This window comes from Epinephelus moara, chromosome 20, assembly GCF_006386435.1.
Source record: "Epinephelus moara isolate mb chromosome 20, YSFRI_EMoa_1.0, whole genome shotgun sequence".
NCBI lineage: Eukaryota > Metazoa > Chordata > Actinopteri > Perciformes > Serranidae > Epinephelus > Epinephelus moara.
Window position 1 is genome coordinate 16,271,899 of NC_065525.1, and position 26,251 is coordinate 16,298,149.

A 26,251-nucleotide genomic window follows, 5' to 3' on the forward strand; every position below is an offset into this window, starting at 1 on the left:
AGTAATCAGGAGAGAGTGATTAGTGAAAATCCACGAGGCTAACAGCTGCCACATTAAACACTTGCCTCTGTTGCCAACACACAGAGTCAGAGCCCTTCCACAGGACAGAGACGAAACGAAAGCACTTCACCTTCAACTCCGCGACCACATGTGTTTGTTAGAAAGTCAAGGCTCAGGGCACACAGAGAATTAGAGTAAACAGAGCGCCCCATGAAAAGGCATGTTGTTGTGCACCAAGGTCAATCTTCAATGCTTCGATTCACAAGTACAGGGGCTCACTGAGGGGGAGTAAAAGTTTGATATGGCATTTTTCAAAGTGTGGGAAATAGAGATAGTTGCTGCGCAGTGACCTTGCCCTCCTCTTGAATTGTGCCTTATTGTGTTAAAACGAGTGAACGTCGAATACTCTGGTGAACGAAGGCTGTTTGATAAGGCCTGTGATCTAACACTCAATCTGATACACAATCCCAAAAAAAAAAACAGTCTCAATTTGAGACGTGTGCCACGGCCATGTCCGGTGTTCATGCTGCGTTGCTTGCCACTGTGTAAGGCCTGCTAAACTAAGGGCTAATTCTCTTAGCCCAGATGTTGCCTGAGCACAGTCCTGGGATCCCACTGGGTTGATGAGCTCAATCAGTGAAATGATGAAAAGATGATTTTGTCCCTGTAATTACAGTGTGTAAACTACTTAGCTAGGATTGCAAAGGAAGTCATTTTCTAATTACGCCGGTACCCCGTTGTCTAATGGTGGATGTTTTGTTGTTTTAGAGAGCGCGGGAGAGAGAGAGGGAGAGATCGAGAGGAAGAATATATATCTGTGTGTGTGTGTGAGAGAGAGAGAGAGGGAGAGAGGGAGAGAGGAACTTCACGAGGGGTCTGTGCTCTGCTGCTGCGGCTGAAAAAAAAAAGACCATCATAAGGGCAAGATGGCTGCCAAATGAGAGTTCATTGAATTATCAGCCCAGTTAATGTGCCTTGGATTATGCTCTTTGTTTGTCAGTTTTTTTCCTGTAGATGCCATAGCTTAATGAGATACTGTAAGTGGCATTACCCGACTCCTGCTGTGATTTTGTGATGACTCGTTTAATGACTTTTGTTTTAGTGCCTCCAAGTGCTTCGGCAACTGAAAGTAGACACATGTAGTTTTTCTCCTCCATTTTTTGCCATCTCTTTGCAAATATTGAGCAGCGTAAAAGAGGAAAAAACATTCAGTCATCCTGTCTCTTTAAATGATATAGTGACAGGAGTTTGCACTGGCAGGCCTCCTTCTCCTTGCACCGGGGGGGAAGTTGTACTTTTCAAGAAAGCAAAACATGTCAGTATGTTGCGGACTGAAGAAGCGCCATTCTTTTAGATCTGTGTGAGTTCTGTTGGAGCTGGCTGCCGTCCTGCAGGGCCCAACCATCTGATGCAGCCTACACCATGTGGATAGGCTTCTCTTGTGCAAGGCATCCCCTACGCACCCCACACTGTTAACACACCCCATCGTACGCCAAAGCTTTGTTTGTGTCCAGAAAGAACAGGTGGTCTGTGCAAACAAGAGCAACTGTTTACACATTAGTGATTTAAAATACATTCTATATGCACGTGCCTGCGTGTGTATGTGTGTGTGTGTGTGTGTGAGAGAGACAGCATGTGAGAGTGGGTGTCTTTGAATGTGCATGAGGAGGACGAGTTTAGCAGACAGTGTTTATATTTCCTTCCATTGAGAGCATCGAAGGAAGCTCATGAATGCAAAGTTTATATATGACACACGCTGTAATGAGGTTATGATACACAACACTCACGCACACTTTCACGTCTTTGAACGCGATTTGTGAACAGTTTGTCATTTGAGAGACTTATAGTGGATTATAAGCAAGGTTTCCCACCAACTCATACAGGTACAAACACAGCTGGTCACCACTAAGCAGACCTGCTGTTGTCGGTCTAACTTGCAGCTTCTATACCCTGTAGCTTTTAGTATGTTGCCAGAGGAACTTATTTCCCCTCTGTTGCATTCAACGCCACTAATCTGCATTAGCGAATGAGACAAACGAAATTAATCGAAAGCCTCCTTTCACTGAACATGTGAAATAGCTGACTCCCAAATAACATCACATCACCGCTGCACCACATGCACGCCAGATTTATTTTTACAGGGCACAAGCCAGATTTTTTTGATAGTTGTAAAAGGAGTGGCATAGATTTACTGCATCCACAACAAATGTGTATGTATTCCTTTATGAGTTCTTTAGCTATTACTCACAAGGAGCTAGTTTGTCAGTGCTGTGTGTGCTCTTTCTGTGCTCTGTACTCTCGCAGTAATGAATGGTTCTGGTTAGACTATTCTGTCTCCGTCAGGCTTTTGGGGGGGCCTACAGAGAAGCTCCTATAGGGTTTCATTAATCTGGCTGTCAGAAAGTATATGGGTGCTATCTTTTGTACAGGTCATGGTGGGCAGCTGTGTTACCACTGCCCTCTTCCTTGTACTGGCTCTTCATCCCCCCCCTGACAGGGCAGTGCACAGGATGGTTGGCTGGCTGATTTGGCGGGTGGGCGCGTGGTGGGTGAAGTGAGACGCGGAGGGCATAATGCATGGCATGGGGCTTTTGCTGTCTGCACATAAGCCTGCTCTGTAATGATGAATAAAACTGTTGTTATATGCAAGCTGGCACAGACAGGGAATTCCAGGAATTTTGAAAGTCATGATCTCTTTTTATGTTATTTAGAGTTTGGCAGAAACACATTAGAAAGACTCTGGGACATCAATAGATACATCTATGACATCACACTGTGTAATTAATGTATATGAGATATGGCTTTGTGTGTATGTTAAATATCAGGGGTGGAAATCACCAGAGGCCCCATGATACAATATTATCACAATCCTCAAGTCAAGCTACAGTATCACTGCTATTTTAAATGTTTCGCTCTACACTGAGTGTTTCAATAATATAATATTTTTTGCCTTTTTCTTGGACTACAAATCATGTCCCCAAAGGACAACTTAATTAACATCTGTTTTTATCTAATAGAATAAAGTTTCAGTCTGTTTATTGCAGCAAATCTAGTGCTGAAAAAGCACTTGATTTTATTATTCTAGTAGGGCACTGAAAGTTAAAATTGTATTTGCAGTATTATAAAAAAAACTTGGTGACCCTGTATCGATACAAATTTGCCTTGCAAAATATCGCAATACCATGCTTTATCAGTTTCCCCCCACAACCTTATTAAATGTGTCTTGCATGAGAATATCTTCACATATAAGTTCATCTGTAACTGTATTAATTTTTTTTTTTTTTTTATCAGTATGTCATGCAAACAATTATGATTAGAAATCATAATAAATACTAGTTTAATTACCCATATTTTATTCTTAACTAGCAAACTAGCTAAACTAGCAAACTTTAACACATCAGAATTTAACAGCCTTTATCATGGCTTTAGTTTTCCTTTCAATATTGAGGGGGACACATGATTCGGGGGTCCTCTGCCAGAAAATTTTAAGTGTCAAACATTTAATTTCATCCATTTTGGTAATATTTATACACCAGTTTGTGCCTTTCTGCATCAATTTATCATTTAAACGTCTTTAATTTTGTCAAAGTCCTCTTCTACTTTCATGTTTTTAATGGGGGCGATAAATGCCCATGTTCTAAATACTGAGGGGGATGTGTCCCCTGCGTCCCCCCTGGAATCTATGTCTGTGGCCATTATGATTTTTTTCTGTACACCAGAATATTTCAGGATTTTGTCAACCCATTTCATAGAAAATTGATTAAATCATCATAGTATGCACAATACTAAAGAAATAAATGATATGTTCACCTTCTTATGATCATCAGATAGTTATGATTATGATGCTGCCTACTAGTTCTTCCACTGCTACCCTTTTATTGATATGTTAGGTTACATTAGATAGGTTACTGTAACTGTTGGTTGCAGGCTCATGTGGTGCATTCATTGTAGCTTTCAGCTTTCACCATGCTCATAAATTATTAATGCTTTTTAACTGCTGTTAAAAAGAAGTATGAAATATGCACTTCTGATCTATAAATTTCATTCCAGTGTCACCTCTTCATGGATTTACAATGTTGTCCATCCATCCGAGCTGACAACATGCCGCAGCTTCAAAGTAAAACGGTCACACTCCCCCCCTCCCTTAGGTTAGATACTAAAATACAGAACCCTTAGTCTGACTGCAGTAAAAAAAGATAACTGTAACAATGTTTGATAGCGTCACATCCGAAAATCAACCAGAATGCACAGCTCCCATGGCTGGTTTAATTGTGTATGTGTCACTTTTTTTTCTTTTATTGGCTGTGCTAAATCACACCTGCTCCTTGTTCGTCTACGCGCGGCCACACCTAAGAGGCGCTACTGTGTGACACGATGCTTAATAACAATCAAGCACTCTCTCAATCTGCACCAAAAAGAGCCTAATCCACTCTGACAGAGAAACACCTGATGGCCCTGCATACCGCTCCCGTCTCCAACAATTCCTACACACACACATGCACACACACACACACACACACACACACACACACACACACACACACACACACACACAAGTGATGAAGGTTTTATGCCTCCTTCTTATGCTTAGTTAATCAGAGGAATACCACTTTAACAAATATGAAGTGGATCTAGTGTATGCTAATATCATTCACTCACTTTCTTCCTGTCAGATATGATTAGGTCAGGTCCATATCCTTACATTGATCTCAGTGCAGAGCAGACAAGCTGCTCACACCAGCCAAGGCTGCTGGCACGCTAGCTCTTTATCTGTGTGGTTTTGTGTACAACATTTTCATGACTGACTGAGGTTGCCATGGACCATAGGCAGCAGCAGCAGCAGGTGGCTCAGCCTCGCTGTCAGACATTTTACTTGCAAGGCCGTTATTTACATTAAATCTAGTGTCTTGGTTTTGAATAAACTTGTGTTTAGCTGAGTTTGCTCTGTTGTTACTCGCCCCACTCATGCTTTCTGCTAGCTAACCGTGACAGACAGGTAAGAACGAGCACACAGGCATTGCCTAATAAAAGGAATGCACACACATTTATACAGTAGTCAGAAGTTATTTGATGCTGCAGATGCATAGCCATTTCAAGTCGAGTTTGATCAATCATTATTGATTGGGTGCAGACTTCAAATTGGATACACTGTACAATGTTACACATCCAAGGCTACAGTACAGTAATGTCATTAATAGAGGCAAATGCGATAATAGCTCAGATGACCGTAATCCTTGATAGTGGGTGTGAGTTAGGCTAAACATCCTCTGCTCCGCCTTCTGTTTTGGCATGAGTGCTAAGGAATACCAGGTTATAAAGTGGATGTGCTATATTATAATAGAACTGGCTCACTTTTTTTTCTCCTGTCAGATATGATTAGGTCAGTACCATATGGTTAGATTGATCTCTGATCTACAGCTCAGAGCAGACATGCTGCTCACACCAAGTACTGCTGCCAGCCTGCCAGCTTTTTTATCTGTGTGGTTTTGTGTACATCATTTTCATGACTGACTGAGGTTGCAGTCCAGGATGATGTAAGCCTGTGTTAATTCAGTGTGGACAGTGCGGGCTTTGTTCTGTGCCCTTTGGTGCTGCACTAGAGCTGCGCAGGGCTCGCTTATGTGACCTCTACCATTGTAGCACGATGTGAATTTGAAGCTTTGTTTTGCTGCTGCAGTCGAATCAAAAAAGGGGGGAAGCTGGGCCGGGGAGAAGTGAAGCATATTTTAGCTTTCTATTTGGATATTTTCCCTTTAACTTTAGTTTGCATTTTTGCATCATCAAGTTGTTTATTTCCCTTAGTACTCCTGTGACATAATTATCCTGGTAAAGGTTTTATTCAAATATGCAATAGACCTGCTGAAAAAGCTTAACTCTTTTTACTTTAATCTTTTTTTTAAAGGAGCAGATTTGTGAAATGCAAAGGAAGGGCAAGCAGAAGCAGACAGTCTTTGATGTTTGTGCTGCTTTAGTATTGTGTGTCAGTACAAAATGAGATCAAGACAAAGATTTTCACCTTGCCCTTTCGTAAAGATGAGATATTTGTTGAGGAAGCCTTTGTGGTTAGACTTAATCAGCGTTTTCACGGTCTCCAACAATAATCTAAAACCACAGGTATACATTAACACAGGATGACGAGAGTCAGAACCTACTTTGCTCCATTTCCTGACCTATTTGTGGTGCATCACTGGCATTATACAGCAGCTGCAAAACTACAGATTTACACCCATAATTGACAGCACAGAGCCCTGCTGACATTACACACACCTGTTCTTGGCCTTTCTGAGCTGGAAATGGATGTATTTGAGTTTGTTTTGGTGAAAATTAGAATGCACTTAATGTTCCTTTTGTTTTTCTTTTTAGGTCTGAGCAACAACAAACAGACATTTCAGCTGAACGGCATGAATCCACATCCTGTTTCAACTGAATAGGTGCAAACAGTCAGCGTTCAGTTTACTGTTAACCTTCCGACCGTCCCACACAGACACCCCTGACCACCATACTGTAACATCAGCCAGTCCCTGAAAGGACAGCTTCATTACCCCGTCCACCCACCCAATTAGGAGCCAGATGGCGCTTCTGGCCAATCAAATCATGGATGCAAGGATTCTCAGCAGTATGAATGGGAGAGCAGAGCTTTCCCAGTTCTTGAGAGTCACCAATCAAAGCATCGTCTCCCAGGTAAATTCAGCCCAGGAGGACGGCCGCAAGAACAGGAAGTATCCCTGCCCGTTGTGTGGGAAGCGCTTCCGCTTTAACAGCATCCTTTCCCTTCACATGCGCACACACACTGGAGAGAAGCCCTTCAAGTGCCCCTACTGCGACCACAGGGCTGCGCAGAAGGGCAATCTGAAGATACATCTCCGTACTCACAAGCAAGGCATTCTGGGCAAAGGCCGTGGGAGAATTAGGGAGGAGAATAGGCTGCTTCATGAGCTTGAGGAAAGGGCGATACTTAGGGACAGGCAGACGCGAGCTGGTCATGTCATCCAACAGCAAACATCTAATATAAACCAATTTCAACCGCCCCAACTGTTACAACCTGTCCCGACACAACCCCCATTCTTAACCAACTCTGGTGTGGCAGAGAGCCAGCCACACACATCCACATCCCCGAAGGTGACTACCATCCCAGAGGATCCCATCCAGCCCCAACCCACCGGCTTCCGCTGTTCATTCTGTAAGGGGAAGTTCAGAAAGCAGCAGGAGCTCGAGCGCCACATCAGGATTCTACATAAACCCTACAAATGCACCTTGTGCGAGTTTGCCGCCTCACAGGAGGAGGAGCTTATCAGCCACGTTGAGACAACGCATATCACTGCTGATTCGGGTTCAGGGCAGAGGCCTGCAATGGGGGCCGGTGACAAGAAGAAGCCTGCTGGCGAATTCCCTTGCGAGGTGTGTGGCCAAACTTTCAGCCAGGCCTGGTTCCTGAAGGGTCACATGAGGAAACACAAGGACTCTTTTGAGCATTGCTGTCAAATCTGTGGCCGCCGTTTCAAAGAACCCTGGTTTCTCAAGAATCACATGAAGGTCCACCTCAACAAGCTGGCTGCTAAGCATAACCACCCTGCGGAGCATGAAACCGCTGTTAACATGAATAACCTCACGCAAGACCACCAGAGCAACCTCTACTCGCAGTACATCACCCGCATTCACAACAGGTTCCTCACGGCTGAGAGAGCCGACCATCAAGATTACAACCAGATACTCGCCACAGCAGGCGTTGACATGAAGGTTAGGGAGATGTTAGGGAGGATGATTTCCTCAGGTCCCGGCCCTTTGACAGATGCAGAGAGCTCCTCTTTACTGGGTTTAAATCATCTCCACCCTCCACTGAGCTCCACTAGCATGGAATATCTGCAGAAGATTATGTCTAACAGAGACACACTCAACAGCAGCAGCAGCAGCAGCAGCAGCTACCCAGGCTGGCAGATCATGACATCAGGGCTGCCTGTTGAACAGCAAATGTTTGGTCCTAAAGACCAGCAGCAGTGCTCCTCCTACCTGCCTGAGAGATGTCTCCCTGCAGACGATGGGAAAGTGTCTCTCGGTGATCCAGACGCCAAGGCCATCAGCAGACCTGGTAGCCCAGGCAGTGTGAGTCGTCATGGGCTGACAGAGATCCTCACAGAGACAGGGAGCTCCCACTCTGGTAGCGGCCTAGACCATCGACCACAATCCTCTTCTCCAGCTACAGGTAATTCAGTCTAGATTTGTTTTTCCTTAATGCTGCTTTAAGGCTCATTTGTACTTGTTAGTTTCAAATTATAATAATAAGTAACTGTCACTGCCCACTTCCATGCGTCCTTTATGTTGGCATAGATACAGCCACTAGATGGCACTAAAGGAGAGAGGCAAACGTTTCTTACAACAACAAACGTTATGACAATGGAGGAGCTTGCAATAATGTACCTTTAAACAGAGGCAGTGTTGTAGACGGAGATGAGATACATCGAAAAATTTAGACAGACAATCTTTTTTACTCCATTTTGTACTTTTTAATCACTAACTTATTCCAATCCGCCATTTTTAAAATGTCTTCGTCGTGCTCTATGATTATATCTAGCTTGAACTACGCTACACTGCTGCCAAGATTCCTGGTGATACTGTTCTCTTTGTCCATGTCTGTAAGCTTTCAGAAAACATGCACAAATATGAACTAACTGAACGCAGACTATGCACAGAAGGCTCCATCCATGTCCGTATACATAGCCTTTGTAACGTCGTGCATATATGAGCCCCTAATATTTTACTAAAGAGGTGATTAAATGAGGCATTTTACATATTTCATCATATTTCAGTTCAGTACATTTGACATGAGAAGTACTGCGCAGCCTGTGAGGATAGCAGGGTCATGTCTTTGTTGCTCTGAAGGGGGCTTTCCAAAGTTTGACAAAAATAACCCTGAATACCCAGTTGTATCATAGGAAGAGTAGGATTCAGTCTTTATGGCGCTTGGCCCACACTGGGAATTAAGTCAAAATATCTGTTTTGTTTTTGACAATTCTTTTTTTTACTTTTTACTTTTTTTACTTGGGCATTTTGTCTTTAATTAGTAACAGAGAGACAAACAGGAAATGCAGGGAGAGTGAGGTCCCCACCTGGAACCAGAAACATTTTCTTGGTTTAATGTGTCTCTTGCAAGTCCCCTAACTTTATGAATGCAACATACTGAATCACTGGAGTGCAGGGGATGACATATAAGTAACACACATGAGTAAAAAAGTAGATTTTTAAGGAACGAGTGCTTTTCATGTTCCCTTTTTTAAACTGTACTTCTACTCACGTTTATTTTTGAGCCAGTAATCTACTTTTTACTTTGCTTTATTCACCATTCATACCTTTGTTAGGTCTTGTCTGCTCTAAATGCTGGGATTAAGTGGGGGGGGGGGGGGGGGGGGGGGGGCATGTGAGGAGCACCATAACTGCAGATGCCAAGTTGCCAGCTGCCTGGAATAAAAAGAAGCACCACCTGTCTTATGACCAAGATGCAATGATGACAGAGCAAAACCCAGAACAAGAGGCAGCTTCCAGCAACAATCCCCGATCACATCTGGCCACACTTATTATTCTAAAATCTAAAAAAGAAAAACAGTTACATGATGAAGTGCTTACTGTGCTTTGGAAAAACACTGAGATCTCTGCTTTTAAAAGCTCCTCCCCTAACCTCCACTACACATTGAAGTAACATGCATATATCATAGGTCGAAATGTAAAGTTATTCGATAGCCAACATTATTTTAAATGTTCTGTATGTAACTTTCAAAAAATACCTGTTAGCGACAGCTCGTTCTCGGTAGCCATGAGTAAGCACATGGGCATGACAAACACAAGACTGGCCGTGACTGACCTATTTATAATAAAGGTAGCCTACTATCTGCAATGCTCCAATAATTCATTTGGACCATGGGTTCCATGATTATTTAGCTAGCTAGCACAGCCCGCCGACCCTCTGCCTCACTTCCCACCACTAGGATACTACTTCCCTGGGACATGAGTGGATGGCAGCTGTCAAGTTTTCAGTGGGATGGTGGCTAGCGGCCAAAGTAGTCAAAGTATGCTGACTCGGGGCAGTCCAAGATCAGACCCTTTGCCCTCAGGCACTTGGCCTTGTTTTGGCTGAATTTGAGTTGGCACTTAAGTAAAGGTCCGGCTCCGCCAGGCCGCCGCTGCAAAATGTATATTACAGAAAGAGCGTGGACTCTGTGCTGTGGTGGATGCCGGTCGTCTGCAGACGTCTGCTGACTCCATTTCTTATCTAATGTTAGCTACTGTTGCACACTGTTGGCGCTGAAGTGGAGATGACAGTCAAGGCCCTCAGGAATGCGCATATGGTCACACATTTTGCCTGAGACCTTAATATAGAAGACAATCCAAAGGCTGCTAGAGGCAACTGATAGAGTCTGGGAAAGTTTTTTAGTTAGCTTACCACCAGCACGTTCTCATCCCAACTTGTCAAATACCACTGCTTTGGACATACACATCCAAAAATGACACGTTAGGGACCCTCCTGCATCTGTTTTCGACGTATACAGACATGTCATTGAGGTGTGTAACATGCATTGTGTCTTTTTAAAATGCACTTCCGTTTTCAAAGGAAATATACGGTCCTCATTATTTGCATAAAGTATTATTCAAACTAACCTTACAATTTAGGTAAAATACTTTTTAGGCCTGATTTCCTTAAGTTTAGGTAACAAAAGCAAAGGGTTACGTTTAGGAAAAAACGTCATGGTTTAGCTTAAAATTCACACAGAAACTGAACAGCAGGCTCCTGGGTAAAAGTTCGAACTTTATGTAACCCATGTACCTTCCTCTTGCCCACCCTATAATGACTTTCTCACTCTTTATGTTACGGTAGTTACCAGCGGTGACTGGTGTGTATCATACCGCCGCAATGGGTGCCTCTTTGAGTCCGTGTCAGATGCCAGCCTCCACTGACAAAGTTGCGCTATTTCACGACTTGGGTTGTTGCCCACTGCCTCTAAAACTTACGCGCCTGGTGCATATCATACTGCTTCTAAAGGTGCCTCTGTGCGTCAGTTTCTGATGCTGAAATCACTGACAAAGTGGCATTATTTGGCCACTTGGGTTGTGGCCCACTGCGTATCATACCTCTGCAAAGGTCTGTACATTGGTGTCTGACGCTGAAATCACTGACAAAGTGGTGACATTTGACAAGTTGAGAGTGAAAACATGCTGTTACAAAAGGTGATGATGCAGAGAGAGAGTGGGAGCTTGTTCATATCTCAATTATATTTTATAATTCTGCCTCTACTCTTAATTTCTCAAATTCTATCCTTAATTGTTTGATTAGCCTACTTGCTCTCCTCTGTGATAAAAAAAGTTTTATCAACAACAGCTGTTTTTTAAATTATTTTGTACTGGCCCACACACCCTATTTTTATCTCTTTTTTTAAGTTTTACTTACTAAATAGGTTTCTGAAATGGTAACTTTTACTTGTTGTACTTTTACTTGAGTATAAAGATTGTCAATACTCTGCCCATCACTGCTCAAGTGCCACTTTAGTAATTTGTCAGTTCTTTTGCAAGACTATATGTTTATTTTTTGAGAATTGACATGAGGTGAGATGGCAGACCTACTGTCAGACCTTATTACAGCTCACTTATTAAATCAGCTTAGAATATCACAACAGAGGATCAGATTTCTGCATCTTCTGATTTTCTCTAAGTGTTTTCTTTAAAAAAAAAATTAAAAAAAAATGCAGTAGCTTAATGACAGCTGTGGCCTCATCTTTCTTCCCACTTAGTGTAGGTGGACATGAAGCGCAGGGTCAGCAACACCACCACGGATATTACTGTCATCCACAAGGACTTTGTCTTCCTTTAAAAGATAATGGCATCATGTTGAATTGTAGGGATAATTAGTACCCTCTATTTTATATCCGTCACATCCCCACCCCTTGCCTACGGGGGCACAAGATGTTAATGCATGCCATCTGGTGTTTTTAATGATTTGATATATACCACCCAGTGATTTTTATGATTTGATCTACCACCTGGTATTTTTATTGATAGTCTTCTGTTCCACCTGGTGATTTGGATGATTCGGCTCTCTGGGTAAATGCCTTTCTTGTCATGGCATCCTGCTAACATGTTATCATGAGCCTAAATTACTGCTATAACAGCATTGTTAAGAGCAGAAAAATAAATCCAAACTTTTGTTCTGTTCCTTCATAGCTTACGACTGTGGTTATTTTCCACTGGAGTGCTGCTGTTATGTACGTCCAAGTCTGATGCCTTGTTATGGGATTTGATCCAGCATCCTCTTAAATGATGGCCGTATAGCAGAGATAAATGGATCAGGTCTAATCTCATTAGACGTTTTGTTTCCATATTGTACACACATACTGGTATCTGCATATTTACATGTAAATGCTCCCCGTTTATGGCCAAATCCCTCTCTGGTTGCTCTTTAAGAAACATATTCAAGCTCTGTTGTTTTTACTTTCCCTCTTCTCCCCTATCTCCAAGACCATACGGTGTCACTTCCAGAAACATTTATGATAGCTGGCTAGCTGAGGATTTGAGTGCACACAGTTCTGGGATGGCACATTCAGTATCAGACTCTAATTTCAGTCAATATTAAGCATGGAAACTAATTCATTGTAAAGGTCAGGCGTCATTGCTTTAGTCAATGATGGATCCGGCAGGCTCTCTCTCTCCCCCTCTCCTCCTCTCCTCTCTGTTCTTAGTCTTGTGTAATGGTAGACTCACTCTGGGGGCTTAGCACCGCATTGTTTAGCTCTGACAATATATCCCAGAGACCTCTGCAGCTGCTCCCTGCGCTCACAATGACAGATTAATTAACACAATCACACGCTGCTGGCCCTGGCTCAACACACAGGTCTGCTGCGGGACAGATAGGTAAATCCTACACATATGGAGAACACGCACCACTTGATGAGGGTTTAATAACAGGGATAAGTTTTTTCGGAGGTGGGGGGTTGTAACTGATCAAGTCTGTCTGCCTCGACGGTCGGACGTGGAGGAAGAAGAGAGGGAGAGAGCGAGTGTTTTCTAATTCAGGAGAGCGGAGATGCTGAGGAAGAATTACCACTGCCAGATGTTCAGCTTGAGGAACATTGATTAGTCCAGAATTACTGGCTGCATTATTCATAGTCAGCCTATGGTGGTCATGAAGTTATTGATGTTCTCAATATGGATAGCAAATATAGTACAGTCATGGCTGTCAGAGTGAGAGACGGCTCCTTTTTGCACGATACATCCAGATACAGTGCTGGATTTAGATTTTTAACTACAAATACATCTTAAATTAGAAATCACGCTTTGATTTCAATAGAAGGCGCGTGTTAGGAATTACTTCTCTCAATGTCTCATCAGGACAGATTTGAAAACGCACTTTGACTTTAATTATAATCTGAGATTAAGACTAACGACTCCTCTTAAAATGATAAACTAATGAAGGGTGCATGCTTCAGGCCTCTGACCTACATTGGACCAGTTAGATCCTGTCTCTGAATAAAAACATGCCTAACAAACATAAAATGCTCTGACAGTTATTAATTAGTCCCATTCAATACTCTTAACCTCAAGGTCAGCGAGCAGACACCATGTAATGATGTTGTCCCCACATGTGTTTTGTCCCTTATTCCCTGCTTTTACACTTCTTTTACTGTAAGCGTGAAGGAAGCCTGAAATGATAAGCGTCTGTAAAAACTGTGAATGGTAATATGAGCAGTGGTTTACCCAGAAACACAGATAAAGCAAGCTGCTGTGCAGAGTATCACTTTCCGTTCGGCTGTTCCAGTTACATCGCTCTATTCTTTGTGATTGCTGACAGTAAAGCATCTTTTTAAAACCAAACAGGTCCTTATCTAACTTGGCCCTGTGTCTGGCTTAACAAACTCAGCTCTTATACCGAGATCACAGTCACTCTGACTGGTTTGTCTAAACTGATTACCTGTTGGCTTTTCTGTCTCCCTCTCACTTCTGTCTTTTAATCCTCTTTTTAATTATTATTGCAGATATGAGGCTCAAATTAAGCTCAAAATGCTTGTTTTCCTAGCATGCAGATAAAAAGATTTACCCAGGGAGTTCTGAACACCTGCCTTGAAATATTGTTCCACCGTCTCCTGAATGCCATTTGGCTTAATTGACTTGGAAACGTCCCAAATGCGTCATTGACTATGTGGTCTAATTAATATTAATAATATATGCTATTATAAACATCAAAGAACATCTGGTGCCCCTGTTTTTCTCACCAGTCTTGTGTGTGACTCTCTCTCTCACTCTGTTTCATCTTAAACCAAACCAGCCACCATGTATTTCTGCTTTGCATTTCAGGTGCTTGATTGCATATATACTGTAGAAAGAAGAGCCAAAACCTCACTGTATATAGAGTTTGATATCTACAATATAACTGCCAAAAGCCTGTGTAAGCATATAGTATGTGAGCCCGTGATTGCATTGACGGTGATGTATGGTTGTAAATCTTAAAGCCTATTTCCATATGAAATGAATCACTCGTCCAAGCCCAGCTGCATGCTTTTTCCATAGACACGGCTCACTTGAGGCATTTATTTATTTATTTACCTTTTTCCTCCGCCTTGCACATCCAGTAAGGGCGGATAACTCATACGCATCACTTCATTAGATGCTCTGTGTTAGGTGAGAGAGGCTGGGGTTTGTAATGATGCAGTAATTGGAGTTTTGGTTGATAAATCTAAGCTCTAAAATTACTCCCCTCACATAATGTGAGCCTCGGCAGTGTAAGTAAATCTTAAACTGATTAAGTTAGCATGAACCAGGCAATCACAAAGATGGCACCCGTCCAAAGGAAGAGGGGAAAAAAAAGGCAGAGTCTTCATTCTTTGTATTGTTTTACAGCTCTCATGTAAGCTGGCAAATGGGTTTAAGAAGGGTCCACGCTGAAAGATGAGGTCAGATATATGTGTTTTCTGCATTTGGAGCTGGCCGGTAATGTCATCGTAATTTAAGCCACAGAATAATTGAGATATATGGCGTGTCTGAAAGAGTTCCATTAAGCTGTTTGGATTTTTTTGTCTCTTACTGGAGACAAGGGTGTGGCACTGTTGAAGTCTCTTTCCCGCTCTTGCACACCCACGCACATCGCCACGCACATTCAACGTACGCAGACATTAAATCAAACATACTGTACACACACACACACTCTGCAACACCCACACACACGTATACAGTACAAACAGGGGTGACTGCCTGCAGTTCAGGGGCACAGATTTGCCATTTCAGCAGTGATTTTCCAATTTCATTAGGTTCAGCCCTATTTAGGTAATATGCGGGTGTTATTTTATGGTTTTGTACAGTCGAAATAGTCCAAAAACAGCCCTCTTTTTACCACCATTCACCTCACAGAGGTGGTTTTTCTATTAAAGTTGGAAACAAAGTAAAGTAACAACTACAGATCATTAGATTTAGATTTACCTCAGAGAATTATTTCAGGGTCAGATCTTGAGGTGTATGAAATTGATATTTCTCTGGCGGGGATGAATCACTGTTGTAACTCAGATATTAGTCCATTAAAGAAGAACAATAAGGCATCAATATGCATAGAATTAAATTAATGGTGGTGGGTTTATCTCCCTATCCCAGACGCATCCCTAAAAGACACAGTATAATGTATGACCTGACCTTCAAATGCCAGGAGAGTGTTGGGCAATAAACTGCCAATATTTGTGGCTTAATGGCGTCGGATGACTTTTACTGTAATTGGAATGGCAGCGAAACAGCTGGGCTGTTTAAAGACAGTGCAAGGCTGAGGTCTCAGACAATCACTAACTCAAAATGGTCACAGGGAGTGTGTTTAACCCTGGAGGGAGTTTCTGTGATAGCTATAATGATTAAACTGTAGGTAAACAGAGGGAAGAGGACATTTAAATTACCTTTAATTAAAAGTTATGGTGAGCGGGATCAAATCTCGTTTCCAGATGGATATTTTTCACTGGCTAAAAGGAGAAAAATTACCCTTTGTCATTCTCCACAATAATACACTTTGTACTTTTTGAATTATGGTTCCAACACGCCATTTTTCAAGTATGAAGCAAAAATAAACTCAGCTACAGTACATGGTGCGGTTAATCAGAACTGCTCACATGTTGGACTTCGTTATTTCTGACTGGGGAACCCACTTACTGGTTTTGATGGAATGAGGTTCTTGTCTGCGACATCTGCCTTGTTCTAGTTGCTTTGAATTTGACTGTTTATTATTTCTGGAAGAATCTTGTTTGGTGTTAACATCTTTGGGTGTATTTATTGCACATGGTGGTGGCGTCCATACTGTAAAATGATGGATCACTGGAGCTGAAAGCTGATTACAAGCTTGATTTACTGCAGGGCAGCGCTTAAATCATTCAACTCAGCCTGGTGTGGGATTGCAACATTTTTCATGTTTAGACAACAGTTGTTGGTACATACTTTCCTCACAACAGAATGCTCAGTGTGCCTCATATACACATGGTGTCCTAATTTGATTCGGATTGTATTATGTCTTTGCTCTTATTGTCTGTGCTAGGTGAGAAAGTCTACAGGTGTCCACTCTCCAGTGACTACACCGCTGCACAGACAGCCTCCCTGGGCTTCCATCTGGATCGCTACCACTTCCCCCACTGGCAAAACAGCAGGGATCTTTCGTCTCCACTGCAGCCCACCAGCAGCAGCAGCTCCAGTCCCAACCCCAAGATCAGACCGAGATCCAGGGAAGACTGGAGCCCAGCCCATTACCTTGGTCTGGAGAGCCACAGTGAGAATGCCCTGCTCATCAACAAGCAGCCCGACCTAACTGACAAAGATGCAGGAGTAGACGGCTCTATATCTGCTCAGACCAGGAAGTCCCAGTATGAGCCTTTAGATTTGTCAGTCAGGCCTGAGTCTGTCATGTCTCACTCAGGCTTATCTCCTGCTGTACTGGTACAGATGTCTGGTGTTTTTAGTAATGGACTCTCCTCCTCCATTACCCGCCGGCTACAAAGTTACTCTAATGCTGCGGCTGAACTCGGTGTGAAACCTGCATATCAGTGTGACCTTTTGGTGCAGGGAACAAAAGAAGAGATGAACGCACAGAACGCCGGCTCCACGGGTCACGATGGTGAAGGTGAATTTGAGAAAACTGAAAAGGGGAGGGAGGACGACAACGATGATGCTGCCAAGTGGAAGATGCCGAAAAATAACATCCTCGAGCCAGAGGAGCTGGGACAGGCGGATTTCCAGAGCCCTGGCGAGAAGAGCAAGCCGGGACCTTGGGGCAGAGCCGTGGCTGAATCTCCCATCTCGTCTCTGGAGAACTTGACTCCAGGACAGGCAGATCAACTCCAGCACCAGGGCGGCCTGCTCTCTTTCCTCAGATCCCAGGGGAACCTGAGCGGCACACCTGCCAGCGCACACAAAGCCAGTCTGAGCGATGGGGGGAACATGGAAAAAGATGCTGCATCTGGTGAGCATCAGCTGATATATCATGTATGTTAAATGCAGCTGTCACTGTTATCAAGATGTAGCCAGGGCTGCCTCCAGATTTGAAAGTATCTATTGCCACCTAGTGGACAAGCCCGGTCCTTTCTCTCTCCTTTTATTTTGCATCTTGTTATCTCCTTTCAGATGCTCTGTACCACCCTGTCTGAATGTGATAGACCACTGCAGATGGCCATATACCAACATTACAGTTGGTTAACTTAATTCTAAATATAAGTGGCTGACTTGCGTGCGTGACATTGTCAGTTGCAAGGATGCTGCTATAGAAACCCCCAAAAAGTTTTTTGGCAGTATCTCCTCCCTCATCACCTGACAGAGGAAGTGTGAGGAGTGAGTGTGACTGTGTGAATAAATCACGCCAATTACAAACAACACACTTCCTTTATACTTATAGCACTTAAGTTTTTTTTCCCGTCTTCCCAGATCTTATCTCTGATCTCAAATAAGGGCTAAAGAAGACACAGGTGTGTGGCACTGATTACCCCTACACTTTAAAGGATGATATAATCTCCTCGTGTGATAGGTTACAAATCACCCAAGCCAATGGAAGCCCACTGATGGAGAGGCTTAAGCTCTTGTGCTGGTGTGATATGCTTGCTGAGTGCAGATTTAATAATGCTGTCTCTCAAGAGAGGGAATCCAACAGCTGGGGTCTTTGATATGCATGTATTATGAGTGCAACATGATACACCTTCCCTCTGATCCCCCTCTTATTCAGAAACTCAATATGTTCATGTGAAAGACAGGAAAGTGCCTGTCAACTCCATTAGGGATTAACATCTGTTCCCTTTCTTTATGATTCTAACAGCAAGATGTAGTTTTCTATTTGATTGTACAGATGGTTATTATAATATGCCGAAAAAGCGCCCCTCTCCTTCAACTCCTGTCACGGCCACCACGCTGTTCATGTTTCTTTCTTGTTTTTATTGAGCATTATGCCGTTTGGATTACACGAGGATATACATTTAGAAAAGCCGGCCGTTTCGAGTCTCTTTGGGCAAACCTAATGTTTTAAATTCCTTTAAAAAACTAGCATCATTAAACCTTTTTTTTAAACCTCAAATGCAGCATATTATACCGGGACTGCTGCTTTCTCAGCAACCTGATCAATGTATTTGTTTCTGCTTGGAGTTATTTCAAGCAACCCTTGCCTTTTGTTCGCTGCAGATTGATCCTCCATATTTTTTTCCCTCTCTCCCTGAGGAGGTGGATGTCAGAGACACAATAAACACCTGTCAGTCAAACTGGACATTGAGACGAGTACCTGACATTGAGAGTCCATCGAGTGTCCTCTAAAACTAAGCTAAGCAGGTGGCCCGCCAGCCTGTCCTGTCTGCATTGCTGACCAGGTGGCTTTGTCATGGGGCTGTCTCCTGTTGCCCCCATCCTCTCCATACTGTATGGCACGTCGAGTGGCATGGTGACATATTGCCGGGCAGTTTGGACATGGAGTGATGTGTTTGTGATGACAGTTCAGGTCGGCTCCAATGTGCCAGCAGTGGTAATTGGCCAGATGGTGACCTCTGGTTGAACCTGTCTGCATGCTCATTAGTCTCACTGAGCCCTCCCTTGTGTTTTAAACAGAAACTCTCATCTCTGTGCTGCTCTGATTGAACCACTAGATGGCAACATTTACCACTTTAACAGTTGCTGCAAAGCCTCTAAACATTTCCGTACCAGGTATTATGGCATGCTTTCATTTTTCACAGGCACAATTAGGACAACTATTTTTGAGAACACAGTCATGTGGCGCCGAGGATGCCTTGAGGTTTAGAGTATTACCTAACTTCAAACCAGTTAACCAAACCAGCTGTGTCTTCTGCGACATCAGATCAGGCCTCCCAGACGCATGAGAACATGTGAACATGAGAAGATCGATAAAGAAAGGATTAAGAATGAAAGAACAACAGAGGGCAGGGAGAAAGAAAAGGCCCTGATTTGAAAGGTTGAAAGGGGTGAGTCATTATCTCATTGTATGACCTCTGTGTACCCTCCGCGGAGAGGGTGACAGAGAGCGGGAGAAAAAGGGGAGAGAAAAAGGAGCGAGAAAGATCACCATAGATGGAGATAGATGGAGCGACAGCGAGGTGAAAGAGGAGCGGTAGTGCGGCTGTCTCCATGAGCAGATGTCGTTTGAGGGCAGCGAGAGGGCAGCGCGGCCTGCCTTTGTGCCGTGCTTCTCCCCATAGAGATAATGAAGGGTGGAGCACTGGGAAGGATGTGCAGTCATCACTCACTGTCTGTGTGCCATCAGAGCTCAGCCCTGTGTCATCCGTCACCATTCAGCTCCTCTGGCCCCCGTCGGCCCCGCCACTGTCATCATGGTCATTATCTCAGCCTGTGACACACAACACACTCCCACCACACACACACACACACACACACACACACACTGGAACACATGCATGTAGGTGCAAACATATGCTTGTGTACAAACTCACATAATTATGTATGTATGTAGGGCAGGGTGTGGTTTAAAATGGTTTTATATTAGTGTCCATACAAAATATGAGTTTTAGTCTAAATAAATCTTTTCATACCTTATTTTGAGATTTTTTTGGTCAAACAAAAGTTAAATGTCGGTTACACTCAACACACACAAGAACTTTGCATAAATAAAAGTCTAAAATCAGCAAAATTATTATTTCAATCTGTAAATATCTGTTTAAGGAAAACAAAAAGAAGGAAATATTTTTGACCAGAAATGTACAGACTACGCACTGTGCTACTGACACACTTCTGTCAGAAGGCTATCATAGTATACTGAGGTCACTCACAAACAGTGTTGTAATGTAACTAAGCAGGCCTGCATTTACTCAAGTATTGTATTTGAGTACAATTCTGAGGTACTTGTACTTTTCTTACCTTGCTATTTTCTACTTAACTACAGTTCCAAGACTAATATTGTATTTTTTACTCTGAAACTGATTTGTAACTGTATTATTATAGGTTACGCCTCTCAGCAATATATACAGTAATTAAAATTAGCCCCACCTTCATATATTTAATATACATGATTCTGCATTGTGCCATTCTGCATAATGACTACTTCACTTTTGGTATTTTAAGAATATTTTGATGCTAATACTTATGTATTTTGTACTTTTATAGTAAGATTTTGACTGCAGTATATTTACTTGTAACTTAAATTTTACACTATAGTATTGCTACTTTTTCTCAAGTAAAAGATCTGAATACTTCTTCCACCACAGGTCACAAACTTGTACTTAAAGGAATAGTCTGACATGTTTGAAATTAAGCTTTTTCTCTTTCTTGCTGAGAGTTTGATGAGCAGACACCACTCTCATATTTGTTCATAAATATAAAGCTACAGCCAGGAGGTTATCTTAGCTAGCATAAGGACCGGAAACAGGGAGAAACAGCTAACCTGGCTCTGCCTGAAGTTAGAAAAATCATCCCATCAGCACCTCTAAAGCTCACTAATAAACGCTTGTTAAATTTGTGCATAAAACTAAGCATAAAAATGACATATTGGACTCTTTCTTATAGTGTAGTAAAGTGACTCCATCCAATAGCCAAAATAGGCATTGTACATCTGCAAGACAGATAGGGCCTATGTTACATTTTGCATTTCATATGTTAAATTTGCATGTTTATTTTGTAGCAGATAAGTTGAAACTTTATTTTCTTTATGTTTCAGTTTGCAATTTTATGTTGTTACAACACTGTGGTTAACATGTGGTTAGGTTTAAGCATAAAACCACTTGGTTAGGGTTAGGAAAACATAATGTTTTGGCATAATATACCCGTTTTCGTCACACTAAACACGGCAGGAAATGTCCCAGAATACCTGCTTTTGTTGTTTGTCTCAAATTGTGGTGTGCTGCTGTCTGCTGCTTGCAGCTGTCTCGCCTTTGTCTCACACCGTCCACCCTCCACCTGATGAGAAACTCAGCTCATACACATGTAATCTGAACTATGTCACTTTAGAAATGTTGATATGATATAATGAAATGCACAAATGTTACATAGCCTATCTGTGGTTTGCAGGAAAGCACAATGAAAAACATTTTAATCTGGCGACTAGGCTGAGCAACTTTGCTACAAAAAAGACTGATGAGACAAGAAACACAAGTGGTCAAACGATCATTAAGCACCATAAAAACTCCCAGGTTAGCTTTACTTTTTTGAACGACAAAGTATAAGGTAAATAAAAATCCATTAATGTTTCTAGACTGACTTCCTGGTTCATATCTAACCTATAGCATACATGCTATAGTTGTGTGATTTTCCTCAGATAATCTGGCTGTACTGTTAGCTTGTTTACAATCTGTCTGACTGCCCGTGTTTCTTGTCTCACTTCGTTATAGTGATGTTGCCGCGTTCCCAGATCTCAGCAATTACTTTGGTGAGTATGATGATATCATAACAGATGTAAATGATGGCCAAAATCACATAAGGCCCAAGTTGTAATAAAGCAGAACTGTCCTTTAATGGAGTCCAATGTCAGCATTATACAGAGTCAAAGTCAGTAATCACTCATTCTGTTTTTCTTCCTTCACTCTTTCTCTCAACACCACACAATCCCACCCCTCTCATTTCCTGTCCAGTCTATTTGTGCATCCCTGTATGTGTGTGTGTGTGTGTGTGTCTGTGTATTAGTGTGAGTGTGTGTGGCTGGTCTGAAGCTGTGGCTCGAGCAGCCTATGAATGGAGGATCATGTGGTGAAGAGATGGATGGCTCCGAGCCCACTGCTGTCTCCTCTAATTGTAAAATATTAGTTACATTAGACTGTGGCCTGTGATTAATGGAACTTATTTGGAGGTTGCCCTCTCTTGGACCTCCCCTCTCTGGTGGGAGGGGAGAAAGAACAGCAGACCCAGGGAGACGTTGAGGAGGGAGAGAAAGAAAGGCGATAGAGGCGGGGGGGGACAAGCAGGGCAACAAGCGACTGATGTAGACGCGAGACCTTTTGGCTTATTATTAACTGACTTTATGAAAGTGTAATGGGCTACAGGATTGTTCACATCGTCCGAGTGCATTTACAAGATTTTAACAAGATTGAGGGAAATCTGGTCAGTCTCTCAGGTTACAATGGATGTGTACAATTTTGGAAAGGATTTTTTTTAGTTCCCTATGTGCTCATTTTATTAGACAGCAACTGAAAGGAACAGTGTGTAAGGGTTAGGGAGATTTAGTGGCATCTAGCGACGAAGACTGCAGATTGCAACCAGCTGCATCTTCTCCTGGGTAGAATTGCTGCAGTGTTCATTGTTCAGGAGGTTTTTACTGGTAGCCGAATTATCCGCAGAGGTCTCTTTGTCTCCAAAACAAACAGACCAGGTGATTAAAAATGGTGAAAACACAGAATAAAACAATTTCATGTTACAAATCAGTGTTTTTCCAATGCTGTTTGGCACATTGGAGATGAGTTCCTAGTCCAGCACCTGCTAGTGTGTGCTCACCTTTTTTGTCCGATAACATAAAATCTAGACACCCAGGAAGTTTCCACCAGGAGCCGAATTATCCACAGAAACAAACAAAACAAACACAGCAGGTGATTTAAACTGGTAAAAACACTGAATAAAACAGTATCACATTAAAAAAAAAAACAGTGTTTGGTTTGTCCATGCTGGGTTACTTTAGAAACATAGCCAGGCAACACGGCAATCTGCGTTGACGAGGACCTGCTCCCTATGTAGATATAAACGACTCATTTTAAGGTAATGAAAACAAAATGATTCTTATTTTCAGGTGATTTTACACTAAAAACAACATACTAATCATATTATATTCTGTTTCTGCCAATATATTCTCCCTAAATCCTACACACTGGACCTTTAATAAGTGAGATTTTTTTGCCGTCCAACCCCATTTCCTGTTTTTGACTTCGACTGATTGAGGCTTGGAGGAGTTGAAGTGAGACAGGTGGAGTTTAACAACACAAACTGCTCTTCTTTTACTATTGTTCCTCCCAGACAGCTCCCCCTCCCTCCCTCAATAAGTCTACTCTCTCTAACTCTCTCTTTCTCTCTCACACACACACACACACACACACACATGAGCGCGCGCACACACACACACCCCTCTGTGCCATCCTGATGATATTCAGATGTGTCAGGCCTTATCCTCTCTCTGACTGGTGTGTGAATGCCTGTGTGTGTGTCCTTTACGGCCATCAGGTTATTATACACCAACAGATGGAGCATTACCTTTTATTGCTCACACCGTCTGTGAGTTTTCCCACTTTTCCCCCCCAAAAACACCTTTTTTATGTAGATGTGAAAGCGAGTGTTCAGCTGCGTACAGCTGTCTCGGCTGTGATGAGGAGCATGATAGAGAGGAAGAGGCGAGGGCGGGGTGAAAAGGCTGAGACAGCCCTCAGTTTTTGGGAAGTGATGTCAAATGACATCAGCACATAATGGTTTACTGTAACCATGAATCACAGAAAAACACATTAGAGTGTTAGACAGAGGGGAAAAGAGAAAGTCATTATATGAGGTAACATCTCAAAAATAGCACAGCAGTGAACAAGGACACATGGCTGTCTAGGTAGACAGGTAAATGACTCATCCAGCACGCTTTTTGTTTTGATCTTAGCTGCACCTTTGGGCTTTGGTGTCATACTGATTTTTATTGAGGTCAGATAAACTTCTGGAAGCTATTAACGGTATGCTTTGTTGTTTGCATCATAAAGGTACACTCTGTGCTAATGTCATGTTGGTTCACAATGTTTGTAGTGGAGTTATGTAGCGGGCGCTAAAGAGGGGGACAGACAGGAAGTTTTGGCATGCCTTGCCTCCCAGCTGCAGACGTCTGTCATTCCTCAACTCAACACTTGTGTGTGTGTATGTTTATTTGTGTGTGTGTGTGTGTGTGTGTGTGTGTGTGTGTGTGTGTGTGTGTGTGTGTCTGAGGGCTTGTGTTTGTGTTGTGAGCAGGAAATATGTTACAATAAATTAGAACTGGCTGGCCTTTTCATAAAAACCTGTCAGTCCATGAAGTGTCACAGTGTTATGATAAAGAGTGTTAGAAATAGCAAATTGTTATTAGGCCACGTCAGTGTCACACTTTTAAACTGTTTCTTTATTTCGACATTTTTCTACAAAACCACAATGACTTAAATGAATACTTCGCCTACAAACTGACCATTTGTATATAAATTACTCACCCTGTGTTTCCTTGAATATGTAAAGAAAATATTTCTTTTTCTCCTACGCCTCCAAGGCGAACGAATAATCCAAAAATGGTAAACATCTTGATGAAGTGAATGAAAGGGGGATGGCGTTTAACAATAGCAAAACTATATGAAAACATCCATTTACAAACTCTAAGGCAACTTGTGTAGTATAATCCAAGTCTCATTTATCCAGCCATTAAACACTACATTGTACAAGTAGCACGCCTGGGCAAGCACTTGCACAGGCGTGCTACTTGTTTATGCAAAAGTATTTCAAATAGTAAGGTTTTAGCAAAATGCACATGTTTTGAAAGTACTGAGCAAATGACTGGATAAATGAGACTGCCCGAGTTGTGTAAAAAATGGAAGTTTTGATATAGTTTTGCTGTTGTTAAACATCGTCCCCCTTTACTTCAGTTCTACTTCCAATTTTTGCCGTTTTTGGATTCTTCGTTCACCATTAAGACATGCAAGACAAACAAAATTTTCTTCACGAATTCAAGGTAACACAGGATGAGTAATTGATATACAATTGGTAATGTCATGGGTGAAGTATTCCTTTAAGCACACTATAATGAATTGGAAACTTGTCCGAACCCCATTGAAACTCCAGTGTTTGTGTGTGGTTTTATTTCCCTCTATGGTATTTCAGAGCTTAATTAAAGTTTAACTTCTCACCTGCCTGGTGACATCTGGTTTCGAATACTGGAAAACAATGATATTGTATTTAATATCCAGAATTATAAACATTCATTTATCATAGATCATAGTCTCACCCTGCTCATTTTCACAAGGGTTTTGTATGAACAGAAATCTGCACTGAACCATTTGTTAAAGTTTTGTTTAGAGCCAGAGCTGTCTGTTTTAATTTGACTGGCCCACAGTGGTGTGAGTACTGTAACTGTATCAGTATTAAGTCTGTTTTTTCTGTCTGCCCTTTTTGTCTCTCCCAGCTCGGAAACCATTCCAGTGCAGGTACTGCCCCTACAGCGCCTCCCAGAAGGGCAACCTGAAGACCCATGTCCTCTGTGTCCACCGCAAGCCCTTTGACAACAGCCTCTACCCCGACCGCCGCCTCCGACGCTCGCACGCGCCCCAGAGGCCCTCCAGATTGCCTCAGAGCCTCACAGGAGATAATCGCGCACCAGGAAGAGACCAGATCGGCATGACATCACTCTGTGGGACTTGATGTTGTCATGGCAACAGCAGATACAGACAGTTATGGTTATTGTTTTAGCTTCACCTCGAAGGGGTTAGGATGATTGAAATTGTTAAAAAAGAAAAAAGAAGTTAACAACCAACCTTGATGTACATTCCAGTGTTTACTTGAAGAGCCACAGTACGTATTTATCTGTAGCAAAGAAGCTGCCTATAATAATAATAAAGTCCATTGTGATGTGAAAGTGTAACGAGGGGCATTTAGTGCCGTTCATTTTGTCAAAAGTATCCAAACGATTCAGTTGTGTTTACATGCATCTATCAGTTCAACACTTGTCTGATAGGGAGAATGTACCGTGCCTGCCCAAAGCACTTGTTCTTTCATCCAGTAAATACCCTGTGTTACATTTTTTGTAAATATCGCTCGATTTCCCTTCCAGTCCAGAAGTCTTGTCTATCTG

At 42.4% G+C, this 26,251-nt stretch overlaps 1 protein-coding gene across 1 annotated transcript; it reads left to right on the forward strand.

Moving 5' to 3' along the window:
* The first annotated feature begins 6,131 nt into the window (after positions 1–6,131).
* On the forward strand, positions 6,132–26,030 carry LOC126408098 (uncharacterized). The gene is made up of 4 exons (XM_050073468.1): positions 6,132–6,140; positions 6,529–8,200; positions 16,538–17,455; positions 25,586–26,030. Exons 1-4 carry the CDS (start codon positions 6,132–6,134, stop codon positions 25,819–25,821), a joined length of 2,835 nt encoding a protein of 944 aa, XP_049929425.1. The 3' UTR covers positions 25,822–26,030.
* The last annotated feature ends 221 nt before the right edge of the window (positions 26,031–26,251 follow it).